The sequence below is a fragment of the Acipenser ruthenus genome, chromosome 6, assembly GCF_902713425.1.
Source record: "Acipenser ruthenus chromosome 6, fAciRut3.2 maternal haplotype, whole genome shotgun sequence".
NCBI classification, from domain to species: Eukaryota; Metazoa; Chordata; class Actinopteri; order Acipenseriformes; family Acipenseridae; genus Acipenser; species Acipenser ruthenus.
In genome coordinates, this window is record NC_081194.1 from 34,370,164 (window position 1) to 34,389,115 (window position 18,952).

Consider the following 18,952-nt stretch of genomic DNA (forward strand, 5'->3'; position numbering starts at 1 on the left):
TTCTCCTATTGCTGCAGGCCAGGGCACCTGCAAGGCTGCAGTAGCCCGCTGCATCAGGGGTACAAGCTCTGTGCTGTGAAAGCTAATGCCACTGGAATGTCCGATTCCGCATCGTCAGATGGGAACCCCACGTGATTGTCAACTCGGATGCTGCAAAAATATCACTCTCCATCATACCAGCCACTGTCTCCAAAGTTGCAGGTGGGGCGGGTGGTGTATTATTATTATTTATTTCTTCGCAGACGCCATTATCCAGGGCGACTTACAATTCTTACACGATATCACATTATTTTCACATACAATTTTTGAATTAACTATTTTAGTATCATTATCTGGTGTTTCTATTTGGGGAGGAGTGTGGTGATTTTATCCCAGGCAGTGTGCTTATTTGAGTAATAAATTTGTAATTTTTAAATTGTATCAGTGAGGGTGGTTTAACTTGAATAGAGCAGTTTGCATTTGAATTGGTCTCCACACAGCTCCTGTAGTTGTGTGATCCCATTAAAGTGTGTGAAACTATTGTCTCCAGAGCAGTTAGCAGCTAGTTCCCTTGCTAAGTGAAGGGAGTTATTTAAGGGTGGGCATCTAGTAATTAGTTCAGTCTACAGGTAACCAGGGACAGAGGCAGATAGATAAGTTATTATTATTATTTGTTTATTTAGCAGACGCCTTTATCCAAGGCGACTTACAGAGACGAGGGTGTGTGAACTATGCATCAGCTGCAAAGTCACTTACAATTACGTCTCACCCGAAAGACGGAGCACAAGGAGGTTAAGTGACTTGCTCAGGGTCACACAATGAGTCAGTGGCTGAGGTGGGATTTGAACCCGGGACCTCCTGGTTACAAGCCCCTTTCTTTAACCACTGGACCACACAGCAAGTTCCTGCTTCAAGTAATTTTAACTAACTACATTTGGTGACATTGTAAGGTGGTGTTTGAATTGGCTGAGTTAGTGTGTGAGTAGTACCAGGTGAGTGGCTAAATTGATTAGCAGTTGATTTTGCTATTTTGATTGGTTTCCACACAGTATAGTTGGTTCTTTTGCCAAGCAGGTGTAACATTTAATCAAGCAGCTTATTTCGGCGCCAGCAAGAAGCGCCAGCAAACCGAAGAGCCTCAAAAAAGAGCCGGGAGTCTAGCTGTGGGAGTCTACAGGTAACCAGCGTCTGAAGCAAGATAGGTGTAACATTTAATCAAGCAGCTTATTTCGGCGCCAGCAAGAAGCGCCAGCAAACCGAAGAGCCTCAACAAAAGAGCCGGGAGTCTAGCTGTGGGAGTCCAGCAAGGGGAGGCCTGCACTGAGACGCTGTTCGACTAGATCCGAACCTAACGGGGCTCTAGAAGAAGCTATCTACTAGTCAGGTCTGTACCCTCCACCCCACTGCTCCTACTGTGCCTTTTGTCCTGCCTGTCCTGCTATGACTGCCTCTCACATCCCTGTTCTGTCCTCCCGTCCTCGTCCTCTGCCCTCCCTCCGTTGCTGCTCCTCCAACCCCTCTAACCTCATTTCTCTGCCTCTCCCCCCCTCCCGCACACTCTCTGGTGCACTCTGGAACTGTCACTCTTCTGCTAACAAAGCTGATTTCATCTCTGCCTTTGCCTCCCACCTCTCGCTCGATTTCCTTGCTCTCACTGAAACCTGGCTGTCCCCTGATAACACTGTTACTCCTGCTGCCCTGTCCTCTCTCTACGTCCTGTCCCATACCCCGCGTCTCACTGGACGGGGAGGTGGGACTGGTCTTCTCCTCTCTCCCTCCCTCCTCTTTTCTGTCCCCTCCGATCTCTCTTCACTCTCTGTTAATACCTTTTGAATTTCATGCAGTCCAACTAACCTCTCCCTGTCAACTCCTGCTCATTGTTCTGTACCGCCCCCCCTGGGCCTCTCACTCACTTTCTGGATGAACTCGACTATCTACTCTCCTCCCTCCCCTCTCTGTCTACCCCGACTGTCCTGTTGGGTGACTTCAACATCCATCTCTCCAACCCCAGCCACTCTGCTGGATTCCTCCCTCTCCTTCACTCCTTTGACTTCTGTCTCTCTCCGTCCCCTCCTACCCACAAAGCTGGCCATCAACTGGACCTCACCTTCTCCAGGGCCTGCTGCCCCTCCACCCTCTCTGATCACTATTTCATCTCTTTTTCTGTCTCTCTCCCCTCTCCCTGCTCCTCCTACCCCCACTGTCACCTCTCGCCGTAACCTCCGATCTCTCTCCCCCTCTGTCCTTGCCTCCACTGCTCTCTCTCACATCCCTCCTATTTACTCCTTTTCACAACTCTCCGTAGACTCTGCTACCTCCACCCTCTTCTCCTCACTCACCTCCTCCCTCGACTCCCTCTGTCCCCTCCCCTCCCCATCCCTGGCTCTCCTCTGTGCTCCGCTCGGCAAGAATCACACTGCGATCTGCTGAAAAGAAATGGAAGAGAACCAAACTCCCTGCTGCCCTAGACCTTTACCGCACTCTCCTCTCCTCCTTCTCTGCTAAATGTGCTTATTTCCAATCTGTAATCCAAGCCTCCACTAACAACCCACGTAAACTATTCTCTACCTTCTCCTCCCTCCTAAACCCTCCCCCCCTCCTCCTCCCTCCTCTATCTCCCCTGACGACTTTGCCTCCTTCTTCTCTTCTAAAATCTCAGATATCCGCAAACTCTTTACCACCTCTCCCTCCCCCGCACCCCCTCCTGCTCCAACCCCTACACCCACTACATCCCCTACTAACTCGCCCTCCTTCTCCACCTTCTTGCCCCTCTCAGACTCTGACCTCTCCTCCCTGCTCCAGGGTCACAAACCCACCACGTGTGCCTTGGACCCCCTCCCCACTCACCTCTTTCAAGCTGCTGCTCCTGCTCTACTCCCCTTCATCTCCTCCCTCCTCAACACCTCTCTACTTTCTGGTATCTTTCCCTCTGCCTTCAAAAAAGCCTCTATCACTCCCCTCCTCAAAAAACCTACCCTCGACCCCACCTCCCTCCAGAGCTACCGTCCTGTCTCCCTCCTACCATTCCTCTCCAAAACCCTCGAGCGGACTGTACACCGCCAGCTCTCTGCTTTCCTGTCCAACCACTCTCTGCTTGACCCTCTCCAATCTGGCTTCCGCTCTGCTCACTCCACTGAAACCGCCCTCCTGTCTGTCACCAACTCACTTAAGTGTGCCCGAGCTGCCTCTCTCTCCTCTGTCCTAATTCTCCTCGACCTCTCTGCTGCCTTTGACACTGTTGATCACTCTATTCTACTACATCTCTTGCTGACCTGGGGATCTCTGGCACTGCTCTGGCCTGGTTCTCCTCCTACCTCTCCAACCGCACTTAAACCTCGCCCTCTCTTAACTGGAGTCCCCCAAGGGTCAGTCTTGGGTCCTCTCCTGTTCTCTCTCTACACCCGCTCCCTGGGCCCCCTCATCTCATCCTATGGTTTCTCATACCATTTCTATGCTGATGATGCTGAGATTTTCCTCTCCTTCACCACCTCTGACTCCACCATCTCCTCCCGTATCTCTACCTGTCTGTCTGCTATTTCCTCCTGGATGCACTCGCATCACCTCAAACTCAACCTCTCTAAATCTGACCTCCTTTTCTTTCCCTCCTCTGATCTCTCTATCTCTGTTCCTCTGGAATCTACCACACTCTCTCCCTCTTCTTCCGCTAAGAACCTTGGAGTCACCCTAGACCCCTGCCTCTCTTATTCCCAGCACATCTCCACTCTGGCACGCACTTGCCGATTCTTCCCGAGCAACAGCCGAAGAATCCGACCCTTCCTCACCAACTATGCTACCCAGCTCCTGGTCCAGGCCCTGGTACTCTCCCGCCTAGACTACTGCAACTCCCTCCTGGCTGACCTCCCTGCGTCCGCCACTCGTCCGCTCCAGCTCATCCAGAACTCTGCTGCCCGCCTGGTGTTCTCTCTGCCTCGCTTCGCCCACGCTACTCCACTACTCCGCTCGCTCCACTGGCTCTCGATCACCGCTCGCATCCAGTTCAAGACTCTTGTACTAGCCTACAGCTACCTCCAGACCCTCATCTCTCCCTACACCCCCACTCGACCTCTCCGCTCCGCCTGCACTAGAAGACTGGCTCTACCTCCGCTACGCTCCCCTGCCTCCAGAGCCCGCTCCTTCTCCACCCTTGCTCCGCAGTGGTGGAATGACCTTCCTACAGATGTCAGGACTGCCCAGTCCCTGACCACATTCCGGCGCCTCCTTAAGACTCACCTCTTCAAACAGCACCTGTAGAACTCCTCTGTTTGTATCCTGGGACACTATCACCCTTCATTTAAATGTGCTTTATTTTGCTTTTATCTGCCCCCTATTTTACTGCATTTAATCCTGTACTTCAGAATACTGTAATCTGCCAAGTGTTTAACCTGTAGTATTTTGTATTTAATCATATCCTGATGTAACTATCACTATTTAATCATATCCTGATGTAACTATCACTATTATCTGCTGTATTATTGAATTGTGGTTTGTCACACTTGAACAAAAGTTATTGTATTTCTTGCTCTTATTGTATTACTTGTATTGTAACACTTGAAATGTATTTGCTTACGATTGTAAGTCGCCCTGGATAAGGGCGTCTGCTAAGAAATAAATAAGAAATAAATAATACAATTACCCATTTATACAGTTGGGTTTTTACTGGAGCAATCTAGGTAAAGTACCTTGCTCAAGGGTACAGCAGCAGTGTCCACCCACCTGGGATTGAACCCACGACCCTCCGGTCAAGAGTCCAGAGCCCTAACCATTACTCCACACTGCTGTAGCTAATGGCAGTGACGGCGGGGCTGAACACTCTTGCAGCAGCTCAGCAAGAATAGCCTGTTGGCTTGAGGGCCCTGTTTGAACTGGAGCTGGTAGCCGAGCTGAAATCGAGTTGAACACCCAGATGTCGTTGGTACATGATCGCCAATGTGCCAGATGGTCCTGAGAGAAGGAGACCTTGGCTTGTGGCAGCAAACCCTCAGGGCTGCTGAGCCACAGCAGGTTTCGCCTGCGCCTTCTAAGCCTGCAGAGGGCAGCGATGTCCCGTTGGACAGGGCGCCTTGCTGCGCTGGGGCAGCCGGCTGCCCCATAGGAGGCTGCTGGGGTCTGGGGCGCCACGGTTCACCATTGTGGCGCAGGTCTGCAGACTTTCTTTGGCGACAGGAGGCTGTGTGGTCCAGTGGTTAAAGAAACAGGCTTGTAACCAGGAGGTCCCCGGTTCAAATCCCACCTGAGCCACTGACTCATTGTGTGACCCTGAGCAAGTCACTTAACCTCCTTGTGCTCCATCTTTGGGGTGAGACGTAATTGTAAGTGACTCTGCAGCTGATGCATAGTTCACACACCCTAGTCTCTGTAAGTCACCTTGGATAAAGGCGTCTGCTAAATAAACAAATAAGACAGGCGAGCCAGATCCTTGGTGGACTCTCGTACCTGCTATGACCTCTTCAAGAGCTCGTCCACTGCCGGGCAAAAAATATGGCCTGCAGTGTCAGGAGCTTCAAGGAGGGAAGCCTTGTGTCTGTCTGGAACCCCTGCAAGGGAGAGCCACAACTGCCTTTGTGCGGCGATCAACGCCACGAGGCCTCTGGCCAGTGCCTGTCAATTAAGTGGTGATCTGATCTGTCACTAGGTGCAGCTCACCCAGCGTGCGCTTGGAGGGCTGTGGTTCACCAACAGCACCTGCAGCAGTGCGGCCTGGTACGCCACAAGGGTGCTGGTAATGCTACCAACGCGTTTGTAGAAGGCCTCTGCCAAATAAGCCTGCTTCGGGCTGGACACGTCCCCACAGCTGTGCAGGCTGATAGTACAGGCACACCAACAGGGTACTGTCATAGGACACGGACCTGGATCTACTGCTACTAAGGCTGTGCACGGGGTGATGCACGGACCTGTGCAGTGCACGTCTGTACCAGTGAGGCTGCCGCGACCTGGTGCGGTGTACGGGCGGTACCGGTGAACAATGCACAGGCCATTGTGGTAACGGGGTACCGAGGCTGCAGAGAGCATGTGCGTTGCACAGGGGTCGGTGTGGTACAAGCTGGGGGCGGTGCGGTGCTCGGGCAGACAACCGCTGTGGTAGCAGGCGGGGCTAAAAGCAACCGCACAGACCACCGGCAACAACAGCAGTACCACAGCACAGCCTGTGTGACAAAAACAGGAGTACCACAGCACAGCCTGTGTGTGCCGCTTGATAGCCGGAGCTAAAAAGTCTTCACAGCATGGTGCTAAAAAGCTGCCCACCGCTGCGGCATGAACACAGAGACAAGCTTTCCGATCAGAAGGCTCCTGCCAACGGATCGGTCGGTGTAGCTGGCCAGCTGAGCACCAGAGTGTTCGTACAGGAGCGCGAGTCAAACACAATCTGGTTCCAGAAAATGCTGCTAGCTGAAAACACAGCAACTCACGTCGTGCACCTGGGAAAGAAACAGCAGAGAAAGCGACACACAGGCAGTTTCTACCACTATAAAAATAATACATTAATAACAGACACTGTACAATAAAATAAAACACACACACAAGCCTGGACTAGGTACCGCAGTTGCGGTAACAGGAATAAAAGACTATTCGAGCCCAGATAGCTTGAAACAAATCTCAGATACACAACTTCAGCCGGAGTGAAACGTGACACAGACAGAAGAGAGTGAAGGAGGTGCAGGCAAGTCGCAGGCTTAAAAATTATAAAACAATTAAGAGATTAGTTCTGCAAGGAAACACACAATCTAATTATAAGTTTTTAAAAAAAAAAACCTAGCTTTCTATGAATTTGTTTGAAAATAATTCAAGTTACGCTGAAAAGAAAATGTCGCTGTTCAACCGTCTTCATGGAGTCTAGTCTCTTCCAGGAGGTGCGGAGACTGGCGTGATGACATTGCTGGTCACTGCGTGACAGATTTGGTAAGTCTCAGAATTTTCAGGTAAACAAAGTTAACCCATTATGTAATGGATACATTTCGTACTTGAAAGGGAAATATGCTGCTCTGGCCTATGGGGTTATCAGGTCCCTAAATGTTTTATTAGGGTAATAGGACATAACGGTAATATTTGTTCCATTTACTAAAATAAAAATGTTTTTAAAAAAAGACCAAATTCCCATTGGGCTTTTTTTTTTTTTTTTTTTTTTTTTTTAAAGATTCTATTGATTTAAGTATACAACTGTAAGTCACCCTAGGTAAAGGCGTCTGCTAATAAATAAACAAACAATAACAATAATAATAATTACTATGCAGGACAGCCGCTATATGATCATTACCTTTATTAAAAATGTGCACAGAGTAATCTACCGATTAATCAACTAATGCCCATAAATTAACCGATCAAAAATTTTAAAATCTAGTGACAGCCCTATTTTAAATACATTTGCAAAAATACATTCTTCAGTAGAAATCTGTTGTACTGCAATAAAGCCAACTTTCTTTGGCTTTTCACTAGGCTAGCAGACAGGTTATATATGCAGCCATTCAAAAACACAATTACAAAAATTATTAAAAGACAGCAATCCCCTATTAAAACAAAGAATTCTCCACCGTAGCTCTGCTGTGGGAGTTTTTGTAATTAATAAGCAAATTTAGGTGACATTTCTGTGATCCCAAAGGTTATTAACTGATCAACAGAAGTCCATCAAGGTTTTTTCCTGAAGCTAATTAGGAATTTCTTAATAGAACAGGCTTCAGACAATTTCCTCGCTGGTTAAATACAACAATGCTCCTACAGATCTCAACCTGTCATACACTTTTCTAACGACACACAGGAGAACTGCAAGACTACAGGGTGCTAATTTGTCTGCTGGTAAACATGGCCGAGATACATAATGGGTTTATTTTTTTCCACAGCGATTCTCAAGGACCCTTACAAAATAAAGCACACTGGGACTGGACAAAACGTGACGGAGAAAACCTTATTAGAGGCCCCACAAATGACTCAGTTATTAGAAATACTGACATGCATTAACATGACATGCTTAAAACCAGAGCCGTAACTAGGGGTGGGCGAGCACGGCAGCCGCCCAGGGCGTGGAAAAATGACTTGTATGCATTGCCACTCGAGTAATATTTTATTCTGTGGTCCTCGATGTTTTCACTTGTCAGCGCCCTCCTAGCATAGTCTGAAGATCACATGCGCCTCTGCATGAGACAAGGAAAGGCGTCACTTCCTTAGCAATGGTCTTAACGACCACAAACCTGGTTCTACACAAACCAACACCATAGCGCTGCCAGTTCGTTTTTATTATGCCATATCTGTGTCGTTCGCTTCCCCTGCGGTGTGCATTGCTTGATTATTTATTCGCTCCTGCAGCCTTCAGGACCAGCACTGCTATAAACGTAATGAAATGTAAAGGCATGTTTCATAACATGTATTAAGCACCTACGTAATAAAGGTAAACCAAAACATTGCCATATAGGATAGTTTATAAGAAAATGCAAATAGATAAACAGCCCTTAATTCACCATCCATAACTACAAGATGTTAAATGTGGTAAAATTCAGAAGAAATGACCCCACCATTTGCTATTTTTAAAAGCAACATTAAAAATCAAGCCTATTTGATAATTATGTATCTCTTATAATGCGTTAAAACATGTATTAAGAAACACAAAAGTTAGTATTTTTAATGACCACCTTATTTATTTATTTTTTTTGTTTAAAATAGCATACAAACCTGCATGGCTCTTACTAAATTCTAAATTGTTTTGAATCTTTAGGGAAATGGAAGAATTTTCTTGCTAACTGTATAGATGGAAATGCGAGTTTGTCTTTCTGAATATGCTTCAACCCATTAAGTCATTGCATCCGCGTTTGTGTTAAGATTATTTTCAATCCATGCTTTTTTACAGTACCAATGATTATGAGAAAACGCCACACATGAACTCAATTAAAAGTTATATATACAAGGATATTATGGGAGATATTAAAGGATTTTGTAAGGGTTAATGTAGCTCATACAGTAGTTATGATTACAGCGACACTGCTAAAATTCCACAAATGTGTGCACTTACTGATCAAGTTTTAATCTGATCAGAAAAATAAGACCAAATATGATTGGCTGCCCCAGGCGCTAAAATGCCTAGTTATGGCTCTGGTTAAAAAAAATATTCAAATGACTTGCATTCCATTAGCCTCTCTGCAACATCCATTAAGTTACCATATGGTTAATGGTCAGGTCAGCATGTTATGCAAGTCTCAAAAGATGCTTCATTCTAAAATGTATTTTTAAAACATGACCTGCTACTTGTGTGTCAAGTGCAATTGTGTTACTATGTTCTGTTCTCTAACAAAACAAGGCCAAACTTCAGCATGCTCAGCTTTCCTAAAGGGCTAATGACATGTTTATAAGCCAAGAAAATATCAATTTTAAAATAGATGACAAATAAACCACTGAACACATCATATTACATAGCAAAAACAAATGACTACAGGGAATGCAAAAACTGAACAAGGACTTTATTTTGTGTAACATAAATGTCTGCGACAGGTGTAAAACAAAGAGTACAATGAAGATCTTTAAAGAAAAATGCATGTACACCTCTCTGTACTTTAACCCACAAATCTCTTTTAAATAGCTGTACGCAATGGCTCTATGCCACTTAAAACAGCTCAAATAAGAAAAAAATTAAATCAACTTGTATAGCTATATCATGAATACACTTCAGATTGTAGCCTTTTTAAAATGCATTTAAACTTTACCATAGAGCGCCTTAGTAAAGTAACGTTATGGCTTGTAGCTCTATTTTTGAGAAGACGGTTTGTCAGTTTCACCAAGTAAGTTTTCTGCTTAACAATCAGTGCTATACTTGTATTACAACTACTGTATTCAAAAGCTGCAGTAAGCTGCATAACATTTGTTTTAATTGTATTGAACTGCGTACAGCTGCAACAAAACTATAACAAAAATATTACATAGCAGTCAAGAAAGCCAAATATCCTTTCCTACAGCATGTGTAAGTAAGAAGCCCAAGCAGCTTGGGGGATGGGGCTTCATACTACGTAGAATTTTGGTATCCTCACCACAGGGAAGTTTGGTAGTTGAATTTTATTTTCAACAGGTACTTGAGATTCACCTGTGCCGCATCATACACAATGTATCTAGGAAAAAAGCAGTTAAGGCAGACATTTTCTACAAAATGTAGATGTGAAACTTGCTGGGAGTCTTTATTGCTGGAGATCTATTAACAAAATGGACAAAAAACTAAGAAATAAGATTTCTTAGAAATGTATTACCCTCAGTGTGTCTTTGCTGCCTGCCTAACCTCATAGAATTGCAAATGTAGATAACTAAATTCTAGTACACCCAATAACTTATGCTAAGGAATACCCACACCTGCCAATACTGTAATAGTAACTATCTCAAAGAAGGGGTATTGCATAAATTTAATATCAAATATAATTCAACGCATATACTTACTCGTGTTACTAGATATAATGTGACAATTAGTATATATTTAATAAGTGCCAACCAATGCATTGAATTTTCTAAAATTATCATCAGTTCCTATTTTGTTGTGTTGAGATTGTTTTAGTTCTTCAATTGTTAACATTAAAATTTAGCATATAGAAATATTCTTACAGATAAACTGTGCATCCTGGTACCTTGCTGTACAAAAAAAAAACATAAAAAAACCCCACACCCACCAGTCATATTGCTGGTGCCAATAAAAGGAAAATATTTGTTTTCCACAATTCTTAATGCACACATCTATGTTACAGCTAATTCAGTTATAAATTAAGCAATCTTTAACTAAACAAATGCTTAAATAAATAAAGAATAAATCAGTCCTGTTATAAAAGGATACTCATTGTAGAGCAGACTGGTGTCAGGAATATTTGTTGGAACACCTTTTCCTAACGGAACTTGCACTCCATCCAAAGTAATAGTAGCACTTGGATCCGGGGCAGTTTTACCCAAACCTGTAAACAAGGAGAACCCAGGTTACCCCTTTCTGATCAGCTCAGCAATTACCAGGCTAAGATAGGTCTTTTTAACTTGTCGCACAGCAAAGACATGCATTCTTTTAACATAAATGTACTTATGTGAAAAGGTAGTGGCATGGCCAAGAATGGTGAATGTCAGGAAGATTGACCCAGAGACGGAAAGCTGCAGTTAACACTATTGCACACTTTTATTAAACAATAACAAACAATTAAACAAAAGGCATAAGGGCCAAAATAAGAGTTTCAAAACCAAAATACGAATACTACTATTCAGGCTGGGCATTCACCTTCACTACACAGTTCACAAACTCACCCTCCACTAAACAAGTGATTTCGCTTCCCTTGTATACATGTGATTGTTGGCAGGGATATTTAACCCCGTCCCTACCAAACTTGCATTCAAAAGAAGTTAATCTTAGTTTCACAGAAAACAAACCATTTATATGTGCCCTGCCACAACTTAACATAGATATATTGACCGCAACATTTACCCTAGGCCAATGGTGTCATACTTTAATTATCCACAGGGAATCTAACAGGTGTGGGGACGAATATCAGATTTGGATACTATAATATAGATTTTTAAAAAAATAATAATTTAACCAAAAGCAAAAAAATTAAATTAAATACAATAACATATCTTGAAACATTAATTTACTTTTTTTGAGATCAAATGAAATGATACTCAAGTTCAACAAAAAAAAAAAAAACAGCAGCAAAAAATGCATCACAGGTCTTGAGCGGTAACAGTAAAACAGAAAGACTTAAATAAAAGCTTACCTTTGACACTGTGTTTACCCTTAGGTAATTTAGAAATGTGAGCAGCTTTCTTCAGCTCATGCCTATGGAACAGAAACAACAACAATGATCTTGGTTTCAGTCAAAAGCTATAACAAACACAGTGATACTATTTTTTTTGTAGATCTTTAAGGAAAGTACCTGAATAAATAAACAGAAGATCACAGTTATACTATTTATGCTGCTGGAGAAAACACATTGCTAAAACAAAAATAATAATGGTTTCTAAAACCATGTACAAAAATCAGTCTTGCTTTGCGGATTACAAGTCACAGTCCCATTGGAACCTATTTGCAGCAACTAAACTTGTACTTTCGATGACAGTGTAGATCTCACATTCAAAATGGCAATGCAATGCAAAAGCATTCTTCTAAATGTTTAAACCATAACAGGTTCTATAAAAACGGACTAAGTATGTTAATGTCAGTTTACAGTTTTAGTTTAAATTAATGTTAAAAGTCTTCAGTGACTATCTTAAATGAAGTTAAGAATGTATTTTCCCTTGTGCTCTTTGTACGACAGCCTGACAAAGCCGAGACTCAACTTGATTAGAGGTTGCCACTTGTACATTAAACAGCACAAAACTTACTCTGTAAAACCCAAATCAGAATGTGACACACGTGTATGTAATCCTGGGTATGCAAAAATCACTGACAAAATATATTTTTGGACTCTTCTCCTTACGAGTACGACACACATTTTGTTTTTAAAAAACAGCATTAATGAAAATACACAGGATGCATTTTAATTCTTCAGAAAGTTGACAGTTTATATGAGGAAATGACTTACATGTTTCCTAGAGCAAGCTCACCCAGCAGAAGCAGACCCACAGGATCAGCCTGGGAGGTGTGGCAGTAGTTGGCACTCTTTGAGACCATGTCAGCAAAATAAACACCTTTTCCAAACATGTAACCAGTCTGTAATTTTAGAATGAATAAAGTGAAAAACATGTCCTGGCTCTCAATTTTATGGTACCAGAGAGACTGAGCAAAGTAAACCAAAAGTCCAACAGGATAAGAGACATATTTTTGAAGACAAATCTTTGTCCATGCCTGTGGTATTTAGTCGTCTAACTTGCTTACAGACTGAGAAAGATCTATTGTGATCTAGTCCTGTAAAAGTTCCTATTAAACATGGGCCCCCAGGTGTTGATTGTTTAAATTGTGCTGATGATGCATTCTAGATTGCTTACCTCCACCCACTCTGGCAGTTCATTGCTACTGATCAGAAATGAAGAGTAAATCACAAGTTATAACACTTAACAGGTTTCCATGAAGAACTGGCGTTAGCGCACGTTACAAAAATTCCTTATTTTTATAATTCCATAATTTTTAACACATTGACTAATTTTATTCAGTAATACTACTGTATGTGTTATGTTTATGTGTTTAAAGTTATAGATTAACTGAAAGTTAATTTCTAAAATGTATTATTCCACTGACTTAACCAAAAGCAAACATACACTGGGCTTGATATACACCATATATTAAAGAAAAAAATAAGACTAAAGAGATGTTGGTTTTCAGAACTTTTTTTAAAGGATCTAAACTGTGGCTGTATTAGAACATGTCTGGTGATCCAGTACAATAGCTAAAGTGCATTATTATAAAATATGCAGATACAAAAAAAAACTGGGGTGTCATTATTCAATTGACTTTGTCTCTCAATACAGAACAAAAAGGAATGCCTGGCATCAAGTAACTTACAACTGGAGCCTCGGGGGGTGCAATGCGCAGACCTTGAGAAAGGATGCCTGCAAAGTTTGTGGTGCGAGAACCGTGCCAAAGCAACTGGCGGTTGGGAAGCTCCTGGAATGGTTTATAACGTTGGTACTCTCCCTCACGAACTATCTCAAAGATCTGCAAGAGAAGGGCAGGAAAAGTCAGGCAAATAAGTCTATTAGCCAAAAAATAAACGTAATATCTCAGTCAATAAAAATATGGTGTAGAATCACATCTAAAATACTTTAACCCCACGAACTGAAAACTGAAGTGTCATCAAAATCATATGGAAAAATAATTAAATAAATGAAGAATGCCATTGCAGTGATAATGAGCAGGGTTATTAGTAGTATTGGGAGAAAGGCAATGTGGCAAAAATGACTACATCAGATCAGGTGTTAGAGTATATTGAGGAACCAGACATAGGAGTATTACAAAGGGACACAGTTGTACAGTAGTCATAACAATTGCAAAATCACTTACATCTTCAACTTCAAGAGAATAGGAGTTGTGAGTAGCAGCATGAGTGTTCTTGACATAGTCCAAAATGATGTTGAACACTTTGGATTCCTTGTCAACAACCTGTTGATAGAAACATATTATAAAAGTAAGAACAAAGAAAAGCCAGAGAAATGCAAGTTATATGAATGCATTGCACTATACCAAGCTCCCCCAAAAAATCAGGGTCTATTGTGCACATTCCGTCCATATATAATGTCACATTGCTATGTGAAAATAATGTTAAATAATATTGGTTTATGGCTTTCTGTTGAAAGAAGCTAAAAATTAAAACATGTACTATTTCCTAAACTATATTAATAAGCCCTATAATTAGTCCTAGCCCATACAAAAAATGAGTCCATGCAATTTATGTTTGTCATCACATTAACTAATTATGACTTTCCCCAATGCATTCTTTTAAACTTAGCCTGCTCTTCATATTTTCTTATCAAAATGTTGATGTAAATAATAACCTTGGGTCCGCCATCTGTTATGTTTGTATTTTTCTTCATATCAAACATTTCTGCAGTGAAGTACAATACAATTAAAACAGGTGTCTGAAGTTCCTTCTTGGCTATCAAAACAGGCGTTCAGTAAATTCCCAGAAGAGACCAAGAGGTTTTAATTTTGGTACTAAAATATGTAATCTCAAATATTTTTTCATTTTCTCCATCTAGATTTTGGGGGTTTTTACATCATTCATGCACCTTATCAGACATATGATAGAAATTCAATCAGATCTTACTGAACTCTTTCCGCACCAAGTAACTTTACAAAATACTGTATGATGAAAATACCCTATTCAATTGACCTACCTCAATCTTAGTTTTGAGCTTCTCATAGTTGATGTCAATGGGATCTTTCTGGTCATCTTCAGCTCCTCCTCGCAGAAGGCTGTAAGCAACCTCAATGTCAAGGAGGTTATCCAGCATATGGACTTTGGTCTGGAAATGTTACACAAAATAAAGAGAAATCTGAACCTTTACATTTTTGATAAAATCCTTCAAATAGAAGTTTAGTATCATGGACATAAAAATGCCATTTTCTTTTTCATAGGACCCTGGGGTTTATAAAAAGTAGTTTAGAAGTCATTTTCTTAGGGTAAAAACTGTTTCATCTTTAAAAAGTTGGACACAAAGTTAAAAATTAAAACCTCCAACACTTGGACTTCCTATTCTCTGGACCAAAGGGAGTTAACCATGTTAATGCATACCTGAATATATTCCAGGTTGTTCAAGAGAGGAGGCTTCTTCATTCCAAAGTCATGTGGAATAAGGGTATAAAACCGATTAGACAGATCCAGGATCTGCGAGTCTGAACCGCCACCAGAAACAGTCTGATGAAAAATAAGATAGCAAGAAATTATTTTATAGCATCTGTTTCTTTCTGAAATAGTAAGGATGGCAAATAATGATCTACTGTAATTTACCGGAATAAAATAATGCTTGTAAAATACGCTCTGATGCATTCCATGCGCTTTTTGTCATTCTTGTTATGAGTTTGTTGTATTACATGCTCCTTCAATTTTGTATTTAGTTTTCAATTAAATACAAATCTGGCTAAATGGAGTTTTATACTGTCCAGTTTTTCATTGCATGTGACCGTTTTTATTCAGGCATGCAAAATAAATGCCACAGCAATCAGTCATGTCTATACAGATCTTTATACAGATAATCAAACTTAAAGAAATTAAATAAACTTTACCTTAATGTGAAATAGTTGATGTATTTTATGTTGACTTTAAAAAAAAAAGTACCTGTCACACCAATTGTTATGAATAACACTCACTATGTATCTTTTAACAATTGCAAACTTTAAGACTGCTGGGTCCTCTAGATGCAGTACCACTTGTGCTGTTAATAGTGCAATTCATTTTTTATGCATGTGTTGTAAACAAGTGGGAGCTCATCTTTTATGCTTGCTTGAGTGTTATCAGGTTTGGCTGGCACTGCAAGTTGAACTTTATTATTTGCATTAACCAGCTTCCACCATTTACAGCTAAATGGACTTATGTTCACACCTTTCGTAGCTATAAGATTTTTTTTTTTTTTTAAGAGATGCTTTAGTGAACGTATTTAAGTTGTGTGGCTGTTTTGTGTTTGCTTAAAAATTGCCTGCATTTAAAGTTTGTACCAGTGTATTCTGTTTTGAACTGTGGTGAGCATATTAGCCTAACACTGGAAAACATACTATTCAGTTTCAGTTTGTGTGTAAAAGTTCCTGCACTTATTTTAGGTCTACTGTATACAAGGGTGTTTATTGTATACAAAGTTTTAATCAGCGATGAGCAATGAATTCCATTGCGGTGCTTAAAATATAAGTGGCTATTGGTCTGTTGTCGAATACACAGTAATAAATAACGTTAAACAAGTACAGAATGTTGTCGTATTTGCATTTTAACAATGTCCAGGACCAAAGCAAATCACATTGTGGAGGATTGTAAATACTGATTTTTCCCCTGGTTTTCAATTAAAAAATAAAAACACCAAAAAAAATTTGGGAAATTCTGAAAAAAAAAACTAATACCGAAGACCAAGAACCCTATCTATACTATAAAAGTTAACGTAACAATACAAAAAGACAACTAGGGTCTAAGTTTTGTAACTAAACACTCCCAAAAGAAAAGAAAGACTACCGCCATTAGGCCATTTTCAGACGGATACTCCAGAGGCGTGCCGAACTCAATTGAAACTAAGTATGCGATAGAGACGCACTTCATTAAATTCGATGAACCAATTGGTTTCATACTGGCGAACCGAAAGGTGTCTTAAATAGTCGCATCGTAGACAAATGACATATGGTTATTATAAAGAAAAACTCAGTTAACTGAGAAGAGTTTGTCTACACAGCGAAACAAGTTTTAAATGACATTTAACCATCAATGACTCCATTATTGTAAAATATAATAATAAACCAACAACAACAACAATAAAAGGTTTTCAGTTTTTAGGAACTGTTTTTACCCTCTAGTCACCGGGGCGATCTACATTTTCGGAAGCCGTAGCGCGAAGGTCAGATCAGCGAGTGGATTCCCCTGGTAGAAGCACGATTTTCGGTCAGTTAAATAGAGCTCTACTCATGTAAATAGCGCTCTACCCATGTACTTAATTGGGACAGTCAAAATTTTGTGCTTGAATTGAGTTTGGCACGCCTCTAGAGCATCCATCTGAAACTGGCCCTAGTCTTCTAGTATCCCACAATCCACTGGATAAGAAAGAGTTAACTGATACAATGATTGTTTTTTCACTGATCCCCTAGGAAACGGGATCATCTGCTTGTAAACATCAGCAAAGGCCTCAGTGCTTAAGTAGTAAGTTTTTTTTTGCTGAAAAAAGCTTATTCTAGATATTCTTATTCTAGTCCAGTGCTCCCTCGCTATAAGGCTCTAGGTTATAACGCTCTTACAGCATGTCCCCCAATTCCCTATACAAGTGATTCATGCAATATTACTACAGTAAATACAGCACCGGTATTCAAACTGCAAACAACTTCAATCTAACGTCCATTTATATATATATTATATATAACATGTTTAATTTAGTCGTCGCCACTGGTTTTTACCCAGATTTTCTCCCCAATTTGGAGTGCCCAATTATTTTTTTATCTCGATTCACCGCTGCAACCCCCCGGTGACTTGGGGAATGGAGGCTGAAACACGCATCCTCCGAAATGTGTTCCTGCCAATCCGTCATTTTTCACACTGCAGATCCACACCGAAGCCACCAGACCTACAGTGCCAGAGGACAACACAGATCTGAATGGCTCCACTGCAGACCCGCAGGCGCCCTATCAGCCACAGGGGTCGCTGGTGCGCAGTGAACCGTGGATTGCACTGCCGACTTAAGCGCTCTGCCAATTGTGCGTCGTCCCCTATGAACCCCTGGTCAAGGTCAGTGTCTCTCCCTTTTGATACAGTATCTGAACTGAAGAAAAGCTGCGCTGGCACTTTAACACAGACATCTTATTCAGCATTTGTTTTATAACTAAATAAATATTAGGCCTATTATGTGGTTATCTTTCCTAATGTATTTACTTTTTTGCTGCAAGAGGAGCTGCAGCTTTCTCCGGGAGACAAGACACTTCAGCTTCGCTTCAGCCCCGCTCCGGCAGCCAAACCTGGGGCGAGCCCATTCCCTCTTCCCCTCGCCTGACCGATTCTCCTTCTCACACTTGGTTTGCTTGTCTGTCGCTTCGAACTGAACTCCCGACCGCCGTTTAACCAGGCTATTTATAGTTTAAAAACTGCTAATTAAAATGATCCACAAGTGGGAATGTTACCTTTTTTTGTGTGTGTTGTTAAATATAACGTTGATTACATGGTGCTTTATGCATGGTTAATTTCCGGAAAGTTACATTTTAGCTTCACTACGTGTGCATTACAGAGAGGGAGTTATTTTATTTGGTATTCAGTCAGATGTGTGTTGCGTCCTGCGGCGTCCCCCACCCCCTCTCCCCCGTTTATAACGCTCTTCGGTTACAATGCTCATATTGTGTGTTCCCCGATACCCGCATTATAGCGAGGGAGCACTGTATATTTTTATTATGTATAACATTTTATACACATTTTACATTGTTCTGTTACATTATGTATTTTATTTACAGCTAATTGAACACTAAACAAATTCTATACAGTAAAATACATATTTAGTTGATGCATTTTAATTTAGCATACACTGTAAATCTCATCTTCCCAGTGTTACTACTATGCTGCACAGGACGTATTGTAAATATGGTACTATAGTGTTAACAAAAAAAAAAATCCATAGATGTCCAATATATTTTTATTAAACAAGTAAACTGAATGTCGTATCGTCCTTGAAACAAAGATATCTAGTACACAAATGGATTTGTTGTAACATCGTTATTCCTCCCATTTGGAAAGAAACCTTTACACTCACCTGCTGAACCTCACTGAGGATGGAGTATGCACTCTGGATCTGCCTTTTACTTAGCTTTCCGAGAGGCATCTTCTGCAAGTCAATCTGTTAAAATAAATAATCATAGTGATCTTTAAAAATCAAACCG

General features: G+C 41.4%; 1 protein-coding gene across 1 annotated transcript in view; it reads right to left on the reverse strand.

Annotated features, from left to right (window-relative positions):
• Positions 1-9,398: 9,398 nt before the first annotated feature.
• Positions 9,399-18,952, reverse strand: part of parp1 (poly (ADP-ribose) polymerase 1) — a 77,567-nt gene continuing 68,013 nt past the window's right edge. The window contains exons 15-23 of the mRNA XM_034921798.2: positions 18,826-18,909; positions 15,141-15,263; positions 14,743-14,871; positions 13,910-14,008; positions 13,412-13,564; positions 12,495-12,622; positions 11,688-11,749; positions 10,769-10,883; positions 9,399-10,061 (exon numbers count right to left, since the gene is read on the reverse strand). Coding sequence (XP_034777689.1) covers positions 9,980-10,061; positions 10,769-10,883; positions 11,688-11,749; positions 12,495-12,622; positions 13,412-13,564; positions 13,910-14,008; positions 14,743-14,871; positions 15,141-15,263; positions 18,826-18,909 — 975 coding nt within the window. The 3' untranslated portion in view covers positions 9,399-9,979. The remainder of the gene's footprint in view (positions 10,062-10,768; positions 10,884-11,687; positions 11,750-12,494; positions 12,623-13,411; positions 13,565-13,909; positions 14,009-14,742; positions 14,872-15,140; positions 15,264-18,825; positions 18,910-18,952) is intronic.